Genomic DNA, 16348 nt, shown 5'->3' with positions numbered 1-16348 from the left:
TTTTATATATGATAGTATCCCAATGTATAGATATACCACATGGTGTTTATCATTCATTGACTGATGGACACTTGGGTTGTATCTACCGTTTTGGCTGTTGTGAATAATGCTGCTATGAACATTGATGTATAAAATATCTGTTTGAGTCCCTACTTCCCGTTCTTTTGGGTATATACCTAGGATTGAAATTGCCGAATCATATGGTAGTTTTAGGTTTAGCTTTTTGAGGAACCACCACTATTTTCCATGGCAGCTACAACATTTTACATTTCTACCAGCAATGCAAAAGGTTCCAATTTCTCTACACCTTCACCAATACTTGTTGGCTGAGTTTATTTTCTCACATAGTTACCATTTTTGTGGTGAAAGCACATAACAGTCACTGTGTTTACATTTTCGAGAATACAATATATCATCATAACTATAGTGACCTTGATGTACAATAGATCTCTTGAAATTGATTCCTCCTATCTAACTATAATTATGTATTTATTCTTTAATCTCCTCATTCCCATCTCCCCCCCAACCTCCCCAATCTCTGTTATCCACTACTCTGCTGTCTATTTCTATGAAATGAACATTTTTTTAGATTCTACATATGGGTGAGATCATGCAGTATTTGTCTTTCTGTGCCTGGCTTATTTGACTTAACATACCATCCTCCAAGCTCATCTTTGTTGCCACATATGGCAGAATTTCATGCCTTTTTATGGCTGAATAGTATTCCATTGTGTATATATACCACACTCATTCATCTGTTGATGAATTTTGCAGTAATCGTCCATATCCCTCAGGTTTGGAACCCAGTATGAGCTAAAAATGGTTTTTGCATTTTTAAAGGGTTTAAAAGACAAAAAAGAGTATGTGACAGAGATACATGAATGTGGTATATATACACAGTGGAATACTATTCATTCATCAGATGCATTCATCTGTTGATGGGCACTTAGGTTGGCTCCATATCTTGGCTATTGCAAATAGTGCTGGGATAAACATGGGAGTGCAGATATCTGTTTGAACTCTTCACAGTATTTATTGATGCTCTGCTCCGTAAGATGAGGATATTAATACTGACACCTTTTTATCTACTTACCCTACTCCCTTTCAAGACTCTTGCCATTTTCAGTAACACATCTATTTTTACTTTATCATTAGAATTATTTACATTTTGTTCTGCATCCCCTGCCAAATCCTCTATGCTTTTCTATAGAAAGTATCCAAATATTGAAAAGCAATAAGGAGGATTTACATAATTATGACAACATAAATGTCACTTACTGCTGGGACAAGATCTGTGTTAGGTTAACATTTTCTGCTTTATAGTCTAATGTCACAACCCCGGTGCCACTCAAAGAATTTTTCTATCATCAAGGTCAAATAGTCTCTCTTTACTTCATAGTCCTAAAACTGCTTGAGACCATATTACATTTTAGTTTATTTTGTATTGGACTTGACTTTCTTATTTAGTTAATTTGTTTCCAAGTTTTAAATGGCTTTTTTTCCCCTTACAAAATATGTCTTTGCCACGGTCACATATTTTTCTATCCTTTTTGTCAGAGGCTGAAAATGTTCTAATGTAAACTGATTCCCCTCTAGTTCTGCTGTGTAGTCCTCATGCTGGAGCTTTCCATTATTACTCTCTGGGTTTGATCTACTCCCTCTGGATCCCATGACTTCCTCTCTTGTTTGGCTGAAATGAAACCTTAAATACTCCTTTAAGAGAATATGTGGAAATTACATTTCTGAGTCCTTGCATGAGGACTTCTTTTTTATATTGAGGCATTTAGTGGACACTCTGCATAATGCCAGTTACAATTTTGGTGGTCACTGATTAAGAAAATTAATAAGGACAGGAAGCTATTACGAATTCAATAATGCTTTTAAAAATAATTTGTTTCATGTACATATGTGTGTAACATGTGTTATTTATTCAGTCTAGAGATAGAATAATGTCTGGAATTTTGCAATAACTTGTCCATAGCCCTCAGGTCTGGAACCCAGTATGAGCTAAGAATGGTTTTTGCATTTTTAAAGGCTTTAAAAGACAAAAAAAAGTATGCGACCCAAAAAAGAGTTTTGTGGCCCACAAAAGCTAAAATATTTACTATATGGCTCTTATATTAGGGTTCTCCAGAGAAACAAAGCCTATATATGTATTATAAGGTATGGACCCATGTGATTATGGAGGCTGAGAAGTCCCACAATCTACTGTCTGCCAGCTGGAAACCAAGGAAAGTCAGTGGTGTAGTTCAAAGGCCTAAGAACCAGAGGTCGATTGTATAAATTCTAGTTCAGGTGTGACAGCCTGAGAACTAGGAGCACTGAATGCAGGAGAAGATCAATGTCCCAGCTCAAGCAGTCACACAGAAAGAGAATTTAATCTCCTCTGCCTTTTCGTTCTATTTAGGCCCTGATCTGCCCACCCACATTGGAAAGGGATATCTGCTTTACTCTACCAAATTCAAATGCTAATTTCTTCTGGAAACACCCTCACAGATATACCCAGAAATAATGTTTAACCAGATATCTGGGCATCCTGTGGCCCAGTAAAATTGACACATAAAATTAACCATCACAGGCCTTTATAGAAAAAGTTTGACAAGCACTGTTATAGAATAAAGGAAGGCTTCGTAGGAGAAAAACAGATTTTAGTTTAATAGAAAGCAAAGGGAATAAATATTTCAGGCTGAGGAAACAGGATGTATAAGCATAGAGGACCGAGTATGACTGTTAGAGGGATTCATTGGAGATGGAGACAGTTCAGATATCTTAAAGCATCTAAATAAATGATGTGATTCTTAGCTAAACTTCCATTAGCCTAGATAAGAATAATCTATATGTTCTTTGTTTCACTATAACCAAGTGCTAGTTGTATTGTTTGATAGCAGTGAGTAGGGAGCCTGTTCTCTTAATCAGTCAACACTTATGTGCACATATGGAAATAACATTCATTGGTGAACAAAAAGTTTGGGGGGAGGGAATAGGTAAATTCACACCCTATAGGTACAATGCACACCGTCTAGGGGAATGGACACACCATAACCTTGCCAAAAGTAATTCATGCAATCAAAGCATTTGTACCCCTATAATATTCTGAAATAAAACAAAGAAAAAAACCAAACAAATACAAATAAAATAAAATATATGTGAACCAGACTCATAGAAATATTGGGGATTACATTAAAAAGAACATAATTTATATAGAAGAGTTAAGCAATAGCACTGAAGACTTATTTTTTAAAGATCTTTCCACAAAAGCAAACCCTTAACTTATTTGGTAATTATTATGTATTAACTATTTTTAATTTTTTCCTATTCTTTTATCTTAATGTAGAAAGGTATAAAAAAGAAACCAGAATAAGAACCATAATTTCCTGCCTAGATAATCCTTGCATGTCCAGAAATGTAGACTCGATGAAAACTCAAAATAAAAGCCTCACTCCCCTCTTTCACGTCAACTTTCTCTCCTCCCAAATTGCCAGTATTAACAGTTTTGTGTTTCCTTACAATAAAATGAGTTATGCATATACCTAATATGTATGCCTAACATATATATATATACACACACACATATGTGTATATGTATGTTTGCATATAAATATATACATGGGTACATCACTCAGAAAGGATCATATTATATATACCATTCTGGTCATTGCCCTTTGTTCTTTTTTACTTTTCAAAAACTTAATAATATATATTGATATTCTTCTCATATAAATGTATACATATGTACCTTGTTCTTTAACATTTTATATTTCAAGTTTTTAGAAAAGTTTATCAAATTTTATGAATTTATATAGTTCATAGAATTTTCATATACTCTTCATCCAGCTTTTCCTAATGTTACCATTTGAAATAACTATAGTACAGTTATTGAAATAGGTAAATTAACATTGATACAATACTATTAACTAACCTGTAGACCTTATTCAAATTTGGAAAATTTTCCTATTATTGTTCTTTTTCTGGGTCAGGATCCCCTCCAGGATACCACATTGCATTTTGTTGTCATGTCTCCTTATTCTCCTTCAATCTGATAATTTCTCAGTCTTTCATTCTCTTTCATAATCTTGATATTTTTGAAGAGTCAAGGCTAATTATTTTGTATAATATCCTTTAATTGGGTTTGTCCGAGGTTCTGTCATGCTTAAACTAAGGTTTTCCACTTATGGTAAGAGTACCACAGAAGTGATGTTGGTCCCTTCTCAGAGCTTCATGTCACTATGTCTTATAACTACTAAGGTTAACTTTGATCACAAGGATAAGATGGTGTCTGCCAGGTTTCATCTCTGTACATTTACTATTTTTACTTTTGTAATAAATTAATATCTGTGGGGAGACATTTTGAGACCATCCAAATATATTTTTTATCATACTCTTACATACTAATTTTAGCATCTATCAATGGTTCTTGCTATAACCATTACTACTGAGGTGTTGCCCAATGGTAATATTCTGTTTTCCTTATTTCTGCTACTTTTATTATTAATCGGTATTCTACTGTAAAGAATAGATGTTCTTCCTCTCTTGTTTATTTATTTAATCAATTATTTATTTTTGACTTATATAGTTTGACTTATTTTATTTATTCATTTATTTTAGTTCTGTGGACTAAAATCCAATGCTATCATTTATTTTGTTATTCAAACTGTCTCAGCTTTAGCCACTGGGGACTCCTTTAGTTAGCTTCTATGTCCTCTTGACATAACCTCAATCATTTTTTGAGCACTTCTTTACTATCTAGTACCACAAAATGTCTTAGGCACATCTTATGTTTTCTCCAACCTAGTCCTGGCATCAGCCATTTCTCCAAGGAGCCCTGGTTCCTTTTATTAAAGAATGACATTTAGAAACCAAAGAATGGTATTTAGAAACCAAAACCTGGGTTCTAAGTGTGCTCATTGATACTTGAATGTCATTGCTTCTAGGCTTGTTTGGTTAATATAATATATTTCCTACATATATTAAATTCATACACACAAACATCTGCATTTCTATATATAACCATCTCTATGCAGACAGTCCCCAACTTATGATTTTTTAACTTTACAATGGTGTGAAAGTGATATACATTCAGTATAAACCATACTTTGAGTAGCTATACAACCATTTTTTTTTTACTTTCAGTACAGTATTCAATAAATTACTTGAAATATTCAACACTTTATTATAAAATAGGCTTTATGTTAGGTGATTTTGCCCAAATGTAGCTAATATAAGTGTTCTGAGCACATTTAAGGTAGACTAGGCTGAGCTCTGTTGTTTAGTAGGTTAGGTCTATTAAATGCATTTTTGACTTAACAATATTTTCAACTTACAGTGTGTTTATAGGGATGTAATCCCATCATAAGTCAAGGAGCATCTATATATATAAAAAAACAATAGTTATACTGATACCTCCAATTCCAATCCAACTCTACCAAGTTTATTCTAGCCTTCTCCCTTCCCTTATTTGTAATCTCCCTCTACATAGATTTTCTTTAATTTATTTAACCAGTTCCCATTTGATAGGCATTTGGATTTTTTTCTTTTTTTCTTAAAAAGAGCACTGCAGTGATATTCTTTGTACATAGATCTTGGAGAACTTTTATAAGTATATATTAATATAACAGTGACTGGGCTTGCTTGGTCTCAGGGACTGGGCATTTAAAATTTTGATAAATATTTCCACACTACACTCTAGAATGACTATTTATGTATTTTAAAATTAGTTTCTTAAGGGCACATTTCTTAGCCTCCTTACTAATGTCAATGTCTCTTCTACTCTTCTCCTGTTACCACTTAGATGGGTTTCTGATGGAATTCAGAGGTCCCACTATATTCACTGGGACTCGGTTTTCCTTTTACTCTAGTTAAATTGACTAATGCAACAATTAATCTCTAGCCCAGAATCTTCTGATAGTATTGTAATTTTTATTCGTAGACATTTTCCAAATCTCATTCTCCTTCAACAGCCTCTGTCAAATTATAGACATTTGCACTGATTTCTTTATAACCTAGTTAAAGTTTCATTGCCCTGACTAAATTGAAGATATTTTTCTTCCCATTAAAATTAGCTCTCAGTTCGGGATATAGTCACTTTTTCTGAAATGACTGTATTTCCCTCCTAGGCAGTTTTCAAACTGTTCTCTCTTAATAGCTACAATTAAAATGGCTCCCCCCATTGGTTGTACTCACTAATTCAAATGGTTTCCCATTAACTGATGATCCCTCTTTGAATTATAAAAGGCAGAGAGTTGGTTCAGAGTTTGCCTCACTCTGTTTTCACTTTCACATTTCTTTTCTGGCTTTTACCAGAAATTCCTCTGTTCTTATATCCTCTGTTAGATGGTCACCTAGGTCTCACCAATATTATTCACTTCAGAATGAACATTTTAAAGCAATATTATTTGAATACATTTAAAAGCATGAAGTAATAGACATAATCTAAAGGGAATTTGCTATAATGAATGGTGATAATTGATGTTAGATAGTTAGGGTACAGACAGATTGTAAGTGGCACTGAATGGGCCTAAATGATACCTATATGAGTCAGACATTTATTATGGTTTATTGTCTACCAGACTCTGAACTGGATGCTAAAAAGGCAGACGTGGTGCCTTCTCTTTGGCAAATGTTCCAATCTGCCTTTAGAGAGGGAGGCAGAGCTGAACGAGATAGCATGATTGGCCAAAGCTGTAACAGGAGGAGATAAAGAGCTGGGAGAGACCAGAAGAGGAAGCACCAATGTCTCTGCCTTGGAGATTCAGGGAAACTCTCACAGAGGAGGCCATTGACCTAGGCTATGAAGAGTGAAAAAAAAGAGGAAGAAGAATATTCCAGACAGAGATAACAAGCTTGGAACAACATGGAACCATGGAATAATGTGGTTTGTCAAAGAATGATGGGGAGTTCTAATGTGACCTAATTTTTATCAGACTAGTGTTTGAGAAACTCTTTGGGCCAAATGTAAGCAAGTATTACCCAGAAAATATAGTTAATTTGTTTTAAGGACTTAGTTCAATCCTGTTATTTTCTTCATTGGCGAAAAGGACTATAATAACCTTTTGTGACTATTTCATTCTTTTGCAACCTTTACATGAAGAGAGAGTACTTTTTCTGTGTGTCTAAGGATTTGGGCACATGATCCACCCTTAGCTCTTGGAGGACAGTGCTGGTGACTCCAAAAGGATAAATGGGTGCTATAAAGTAGTGTCTGCTTATTCTTAATGTGAGCACATGAGGATATGAACAGATTATCAAATCACATGAACAAGAAAATGCAGAGACTGGACATACTTGAGCAGAACTCAATACTTTGATGTCAATTCTTTGAGGCCCAGCTGCTCCCTAACCCCTCAAGGAAAACAGCATGTAATAGAAAGGAGCCTATTTTGGGTAGGGTTAATACTGGGAATTATTTCTTAAGTATTGAGAAATCAAAACTCTTAAGTATTGAGTTATGAAGAAGCCATAATGCCTCATATTGATAGAACTCAGGAAGCAAAATTTGAAGCCAAAATTAATGAGCACGTAATTTAATTCCCAGGGAAAAGTTGTGGCTCCATAATTTTTATAGAAAAGAAACTTAGAGAGGGCCATCAGTTTGAAATGTGAGGGTTGGGGGACCATGTTTATAAGCTTTGTTTGCATAGCCCTTTTACATAAGATAAAGAAAATGTCAACTGTCCCTGTCAAAGAATGGAGGGAAAAGTAGGGTAGCCATTACTCTGGGGGAAATAAATAAACAAAAACAGAATGAAAAGCTGGAAGCTAATCCTGGATAGGGAGTCAAGGTAGGTGAGAACCCAAGAAATAGGTGCTTAGTAGAAAGGGCAGCAGGGGGAAGAGCTGGGATAGGAAGTAAGCTATTTTGAGGATATTGGCATCTGTAAGTTGGGGGATCCCTATGACAGCTCCTATCTCCCCTCTTTACAATAAAAATCTTCCTATCTATCCCAAACTTCCAAAATGTTTTATTCAGTTAGCTTTATATTTCCAGTTAATACCTCTCCCCTTAACTCTGGCTTTGTACATTCTTTGACTCAAATTCTTTACCTATATGTTTAAAGCATCTCAAACTTAATATGCCCCAAACCCAAATTCTGATCTTTGCCTTCCCCTTCTCCTTCTCCCAGTCTTCCCCGCTTCCATCATAAATGTCAAATTCATCTTTCTGTTGCTTAAGACAAAAACTTCAGAGTTTTCCTTGACTCTTTTTCTCATATCTCACATCCAACCTTGCAGCAAATCTTATCAGCTCTACCTTTAAAACAACCCAGGAGCCCAATAACTTCCACCACTCTGCTGCTACCACCCTGGTTCAAACCACTATGATCCCTTGCTTTAATTATTGCTATATATTCCTAACTAATGCCCTTGCTTTCACCCTTACTCTACCCCTCCCTCTTCACTCTCTTTTCAGCTCAGCAGCCAGAGTGATGCTTTTAAGATGTGAGTTGGGTCATGTTCACAATGATCTAGTGGTTTCCTGTGTCATTCAGGGTAAACACCAAAGTTCTTACAATGGCCAGTAAGGCCCTGCATGATCTGGCCCTGCTGCCACTGTGACCTCATCTCCTACTGCTCTCCCTCTCATTCATTCTGGGGTAGCCACACTGGCCTCTTTGTTGTTCTTCACATTCATCAGACTCATACCTGTCTTGGGCCTTTTGCCTTACTGTATCCTCTGCCTGCAATTCTTTGCATAGTTATGCACTTGACTTACTTCCTTACCTCCATTGGCTTTCTGCTCAAATGGTACCTTATTGGTGATGCATATTTAAAATAGCATACCAACTCCTATAGATTTTACCTATTCCCTATTCTGCTTTTCCCCCACCAGTCACACTAACTGTAACCTCCCTGAGGGTAGGGTCTTGTTTTCTGTTTTGCTCATTGCTATACACACACACACACAAGATGCTCCTCGATTTACCATGGGGTTAAATCCTCATAAACCCATCATAAGTTGAAAATATCATTAAGTCAAAAATGCGTTTAATCAACCTAACCTACTGAACATCGTAGCTTAGCCTAGCCTACCTTAAACTTGCTCAGAACACACATTAGCTTATAGTTGGGCAAAGTAATATAACACAAAGCCTATTTTATAATAAAGTGTTGAATATCTTGTGTAATTTATTGAATACTACACTGAAAGTGAAAAATAGAATAGTTATATCAGTACATGAAGAACAGTTTCTATTGAATGTGTATTGCTTTAGCACCATCATAAAGTCGAAAAATCATTAAGTCAAACCACTGTAAGTTAGGGATCATCTGTATGTGTATGTGGTGTATAATAGTGCCTGGCACATAGTAACTGCACAATAAATATTTCTTGAATAAATTAATGAGTTAATGAATATCCTATATATTGTTTGTTGGCTTGTTTTGTTTGTAAAGTATCAAGTCCTGAGGAATCTACAGAAATTAATCAATCATTCATATCTTAGTGTGAATTCATTGAGCTTTATCTGTTTCTTCCTAATATAAAGCTGAGATTAGCCTCACTGAAGAAATGACTTTTTTAAAAAAAGGGTTCTTGGTTCTTGAATTTTTCAAACCAATCTCTGGTGCTTCTCTAGTTACTATTTTGTTCTTTTTTCCTTTTATTGCCACAGAACTTCGATAAGTTGAATATGCCAGAATCTATTCCTTGTTCTCCATATACTCATTCTTAGGTTCTCATTCCCACTCTAAATCTAGTTTCTAAATTCACTGTTTGATTAATCTAATGACTTTTTTCCTCAGTCCTTTTTCTCTTCATTTTGTCTCTAACACCTACTGTTATTGACCAGCATCTTGTTGCAGGTTCTTTAAGATGCGTATTTGGGTTGTTTCTTCTTCTCTACCTATTTTCCTTCTCCCTGACCCTTATATATGGACTTTTCTTAAGGTTTTGTCTTTCTACATTTTGTCCTTCAGAAATCTCGAGAACTTTCACACCATCAGCTATCAGCACTTTATAGATGATTCCCAAGCCTCACTCTCACATCTCTCTCAAGCCCGAGCTCCTGATCATCAGCTGCCTGCTAGACTGTACTCCTTACAATTATATTCATGTGAAATGTCAAGGTAACCTGACTAGAAGACATAGAGGCATTGGCCCCCTCTGGTGGAGAGAGTAGAAAGTCATCTTTGAGTATCTACCTGCTCAGTTGAAACCTGAGCAAATATTCCCGGGAAGATTACATTTGTTGAGTATCTACTAAATTCTATATATTCAAATATGTATACTTTTCTAATAAACTGTGGATCACATCTCTTAAACCACCAATAATTACTTTAGACAGATCTCTTTTTTACCCCTTTCAGTTTCTTACTACACCACTTTTATATAACAAAAAGGATTTGGGCTATGAGAACTCTTCAGCTTGACTTTAAGGCAGAAAATTATGTGTTAGATGCTGTGAAGGATAAAATGAGATACAGTACCAGACTTAAGGAACTGAATACAGTTTAACTGGGCAAACATACCATTCACTCTGGAGGGGCAAATACATCAAGAGATAAATCCTAAAATAACAAACACAGTGTCACTGGAGACATCACGAGGCATTCATTCAGATGCCAACAAATGATATAGCCCCTGAGTTTAGAGAAGGGTGAAGTCATTTTAGGGCGGTTGGTGAGTTCAGGAGTGGCTTTATGGAAGAGGCAGGACTTAAATTTATTAATGAAGTATTTCCCAAACTTTTTAGCATTCTAGTTCTCAATTTTTGCCATGTTAACAACTCATCCATATTATTTCTCCACATTGTTCTTTATATTGACACATTTTCCTTTGTAAATAACTTTTACCTTGCCTTAAATCACCAGATCCATGAAATCACAGGTTTAATGTGCTTTTTGTGTTTGATGGATATTTGTTTTTCTAATCTGTGTGAAACAAATACAGGAAATAATCATTATATGGAGATGATTAATTTTAGGAAAAGGCTACTTAGAATCAGTCTACCTAGAAGAAATATCAGTCATTCATATTAAATTTTGATACATGGCCGGGCATGGTGGCTCACACCTGTAATCCTAGCACTCTAGGAGGCCAAAGTGGGAGGATTGCTTAAGCTCAGGAGTTCAAGAGCAGCCTGAGCAAGAGCAAGACCCTGTCTCTACTAAAAACAGAAAAAATAAGCCAGTGTGGTGGTGCGTGCCTATAGTCCCAGCTACTCGGGAAGCTGAGGCAGGAGGATGGCTTGAGCCCAGGAGTTTAAGGTTGCTGTGAGCTAGGCTGATTCCATGGCACTCACCCGGGCAACAGAGTGAGACTCCGTCTCAAAAAAAAAAATAAAAAAAACCAAAAAAAACAAAATGTGTTATAGTTAAAATTATAGATCGCATTTTAATTTTAATTATTATTTTGGAACTAAAAATAATTAAATTTATTTCTTTAATGTGAAATCTATGCCTTTTGTTATTGCCAAGTTAGTAAATTCTTGGTAGAATGTGCAGTAAGTTGACATGGATTTAGTTTTCAACTGAAATGAGACAATTTCTGTCCTCATTCTTGATGCTTCTTAAAAAATGCTTTCTTACATGTGAGAAGGTTGAAATGACAGCCTCCCTATATCCCGCTTCAAAAACTGATAATGGACTCCATCAAATGATGATGGTTCTACTTTCGAGGACTTGAATACCATAACAAAATTGCTAATAGGGCACTTTGGTCACTCTGGATTCTTACAGAATCCCTAGTGAGCTCTTGTGGAACCCTAGTGTTCTACAGAACCCCATTTGAGAAACTCTGCTTTAGGTTTAATGAATACAAGGATAATGTGAACCCCTGTACATAATTATTCACCTAAAAAACTTTTCAAAACTGTATACCACCTAAAATCATACCTTGAGAAATACTTCCTGAACAGACAAAATCTGGATATGTTTAAAAGAGGAATAAGGGCATGCCAAATGAGGAGAATAATTAGAGCAAAGATCAATGGGGCAGGGAATTCTGTAATAAATAAAACTGACTGATACCTACAAAGAACTCATTGAGAGAAACAGAGATGACTAAAGTTGGGGGAAAGTTTATGGGTGAGTTGTAGAGGCCTTGAACTGAGGAAGAAAAGGGTATTGAAAAGCCACTAAGATTTTGAGGAGTGAGTGGAACTGGATGGGAGTGATTGGGAGAAGATGAATTGGCAAGATGGGAAGAATCTAGAAGAAGACAGGCAAGTACAGACGTTGTAATAACTCATGTAAGTGGAAATGAGAGCCAGAAAAATAACAGTGGCAATAGAAATGAAGGATTGCGATAGACAGGAGACCCATGCGCTAGATAAAGTTGATGGTATATGGGATCAACCTAACAATGAACATATTTATAGTAATGGTTATAGTATTTCCATTGTCAGAAATATTAGAAATGTGGACTTGAGTGAAATTTTTTGGAAGCCCTGCTAGGCTGAGCTATTTTCCAAGACTCATTAGTGAGTCATCTTTCCTGGCCTGTACCCTGACACTATTCCTATCATGTTTTGCAGGAAAATAGACCCAGCAGTGCCAGATTTTTGATACACATATTTGACAAGGACTGTAGTTTATAAATGAAACTAAAAATTGTGAAAATAAGTATATTTTATTACATACTTGATAAATTATAAGCTGTTATTGTAACTATGAAGAATTTGGATGAACAAAATGTTATTTAGTTGAATATTGAGAATTTTTACCTGATAAAATAATTTAATTTTCAAAAAAATTAATTTTCATGTCACAATAAATATTCAATGACTTCAAAATGTACCTCTCTTAATCTTTTTGTATTCAGATTATTTTTTGAGTAATCTACAATAGTAATTCTCAAGTGTTAGGGAATTTCTGGATAAAAATTATTATATCTAAAGCTCATAGTATATTAATTAGTGTGATTATTTAGATGTAGATCTAATATTCCAATAATTTGCCAATGTTTTAAATAAAGAGTGATATTTTCCAGAGAATCTGTTTAGTTTAGCCAGTTTCTTAGCCTATTCCTTTGTATGGTTTCCCCCTTCCCGCAAAGGATACTGACTCTGATGATATAGATAGAAGAAACTTCAGTTTTTCCTTTTTAAACATTTCCTGTTAGATTTTTTGGTATCTAGGCCTCCCTTCAAGAAGGCCTAAAATTCTCATCACAAATTTCTATTGTATGAATGCTACTGAGTTACGATATGTAGTATAGGGTAAATATAAGTACTATTTAAAACGAAAAATGACTTTTTAGGCCTGGCACAGTGGCTCATGCCTATGATCCCAGCACTCTGGGAGGCCAAGGTGGGAGGATGGCTTGAGCTCAGGAGTTCAAGACCAGCCTGAGCAAGAGCAAGACCCCATCTCTACAAAAAATAGAAAACTTAGCCAGGCATGGTGGCACACACCTGTAGTCCCAGCTACTCGGGAGGCTGAGGCAGGAGGATCCCTTGAGCCCAGGAGTTTGAGGTTGCTGTGAACTAGGCTGACGCCACATCACTCTAGCCTTGGTGACAGAGCAAGACTCTGTCTCAAAAAAGAGAAAAGAAAGTGACTTTTTAGACAACCATTTTTTTTTTAAATTTCAGAATATTGTAGGGATACAAACGTTTTGGTTACATAAATTGCTTTTGTACCATTTGAGTCAGAGTTATAAGTGTGCCCATCCCCCAGATAGTGTGCATTGTACCCCTTAAGTGTGAATTTATCCATCCCCTCCTCCCTCCTCCCTCCTGCTCGATTTCTTATTTCCATATGTGCACATAGACAACCATTCTTGAAAAGAAAAAAAGAGTAGTTAACTTTCTTTCTTGACATTAATTCCATTTTTTTCCTTTTCACGAATTTGAAAAACTTAAAAGACAAACATAATTGATGTTTGTTAAGTAACTGGTTTAAGCCAAAATGGTATATAATTTTCTAAAGGTAGGCTTGTTAGGTTTAATTTAAAGAAAGGTTATGAATTTAGTTTAATTAATGTTTTGAATATGAAAAATGTATTAGCAATGTTGAAAGTAAAGTATCTAAAATTATATGTCAGAGCAACATAAATAAAATAGCCTAAGATATAATTTTATATGACTTCGAAAAAATACCACTTTCTTACTGAGTGGCATGTAGATAATTGTAAAATCATTATATACACGTGCTGGTTTCATGATCACTCGCATTTTAATTTTAATTATTATTTTGGAACTAAAAATAATTAAATTTATTTCTTTAATGTGAAATCTATGCCTTTTGTTATTGCCAAGTTAGTAAATTCTTGGTAGAATGTGCAGTAAGTTGACATGGATTTAGTTTTCAACTGAAATGAGACAATTTCTGTCCTCATTCTTGATGCTTCTTAAAAAATGCTTTCTTACATGTGAGAAGGTTGAAATGACAGCCTCCCTATATCCCGCTTCAAAAACTGATAATGGACTCCATCAAATGATGATGGTTCTACTTTCGAGGACTTGAATACCATAACAAAATTGCTAATAGGGCACTTTGGTCACTCTGGATTCTTACAGAATCCCTAGTGAGCTCTTGTGGAACCCTAGTGTTCTACAGAACCCCATTTGAGAAACTCTGCTTTAGGTTTAATGAATACAAGGATAATGTGAACCCCTGTACATAATTATTCACCTAAAAAACTTTTCAAAACTGTATACCACCTAAAATCATACCTTGAGAAATACTTCCTGAACAGACAAAATCTGGATATGTTTAAAAGAGGAATAAGGGCATGCCAAATGAGGAGAATAATTAGAGCAAAGATCAATGGGGCAGGGAATTCTGTAATAAATAAAACTGACTGATACCTACAAAGAACTCATTGAGAGAAACAGAGATGACTAAAGTTGGGGGAAAGTTTATGGGTGAGTTGTAGAGGCCTTGAACTGAGGAAGAAAAGGGTATTGAAAAGCCACTAAGATTTTGAGGAGTGAGTGGAACTGGATGGGAGTGATTGGGAGAAGATGAATTGGCAAGATGGGAAGAATCTAGAAGAAGACAGGCAAGTACAGACGTTGTAATAACTCATGTAAGTGGAAATGAGAGCCAGAAAAATAACAGTGGCAATAGAAATGAAGGATTGCGATAGACAGGAGACCCATGCGCTAGATAAAGTTGATGGTATATGGGATCAACCTAACAATGAACATATTTATAGTAATGGTTATAGTATTTCCATTGTCAGAAATATTAGAAATGTGGACTTGAGTGAAATTTTTTGGAAGCCCTGCTAGGCTGAGCTATTTTCCAAGACTCATTAGTGAGTCATCTTTCCTGGCCTGTACCCTGACACTATTCCTATCATGTTTTGCAGGAAAATAGACCCAGCAGTGCCAGATCTTCTGACTTTTCAAGAAAAGTTAGAAATCCAGCTACTTTGTGAAATCTTCCCATTTTTAAACATCAACAATTCAATTTTTTGTTAACAAATAAAACATACCATGGACTAGACTTGGTTGCCAATTTGCAACCTCTGTCTGGAGTTCTGTGTGCTGCTTTCTAAAATCACCTTGAAATGTACCCCAGACCAAAAGGTAATAGTCCCTTTTAGAAGCCTGACTGTATAATTCCTTATTAGTGGGAAGCTCATAGAAAGGCTTTTTGTAGTAGCTAATATTATCCTTTGTTTGGAATGTTGATTTGAAAGTTACAAGCCTTTCTCTGCTTCTTCCCAGCCAGGTCTCTAGACAAACTTTATAACTTTGCTGATTGTTCTGGACTCCACCTGATATTTGCTCTAAATGCACTGCGCCGTAATCCCAATAACTCCTGGAACAGTTCTAGTGCCCTGAGTCTGTTGAAGTACAGCGCCAGCAAAAAGTACAACATTTCTTGGGAACTGGGTAATGGTAAGTAAGGATATTATTTCCTCTGAATTGACAAGATTAGGGGAAGAAATAAGTTGGCTTGTAATATAGTCTCAGTTAGACTATCCTTGGTATACTGGCCCAGAAAACGTTTGGGATGTTTGGCCACTGAGTTGATGATCCAAATAGTAAAAGACCAAATAGTGAAGGACAATAGAATACACACTATTTGCATCTATAAATATCTCTAGTTACCTCATGCCAAATATGAAGGAAATGCCATAAAAAGTAGGGAAAATATAGTGATTTATGACTAACAAATTGATATTACAACCTATTTGCACAGCCTGAGCTGCATTTTACAGTGTGTCTTCTGTGGAACATTGGTCCTACAAGATGATCCTTATAAAATAATAATTCAAAAGAGCTTCATTCAAATATATTTGAGGACTGCTATACAGTATATGAACCTCTTGAAGGTTCACAGTGCACATTAGCATATAAAAGGCTCTGAGAAGTCTTGCTGCAAAGAAATGTTTAAAAATCTTAACTTTTTTTAACCCAGCATTTCTTAAATCATTTAACCATGGCTGGTTTCAGGG

General features: G+C 35.5%; 1 protein-coding gene across 3 annotated transcripts in view; it reads left to right on the top strand.

Annotated features, from left to right (window-relative positions):
- Positions 1-16348, top strand: part of HPSE2 (heparanase 2 (inactive)) — a 621208-nt gene that overhangs the window by 371711 nt on the left and 233149 nt on the right. The window contains exon 4 of one of the 3 annotated variants that reach the window (XM_012661668.1): positions 15615-15788. The exons of the other annotated variants lie outside the window; for them this stretch is intronic. Coding sequence (XP_012517122.1) covers positions 15615-15788 — 174 coding nt within the window. The remainder of the gene's footprint in view (positions 1-15614; positions 15789-16348) is intronic. 3 annotated transcript variants of the gene reach the window in all.

The sequence above is a fragment of the Propithecus coquereli genome, unplaced genomic scaffold (assembly GCF_000956105.1).
Source record: "Propithecus coquereli isolate 6110/MARCELLA unplaced genomic scaffold, Pcoq_1.0 Scaffold73, whole genome shotgun sequence".
In the NCBI taxonomy this organism is placed as follows: Eukaryota; Metazoa; Chordata; class Mammalia; order Primates; family Indriidae; genus Propithecus; species Propithecus coquereli.
This window is presented reverse-complemented; position numbering and strand designations above follow the sequence as displayed.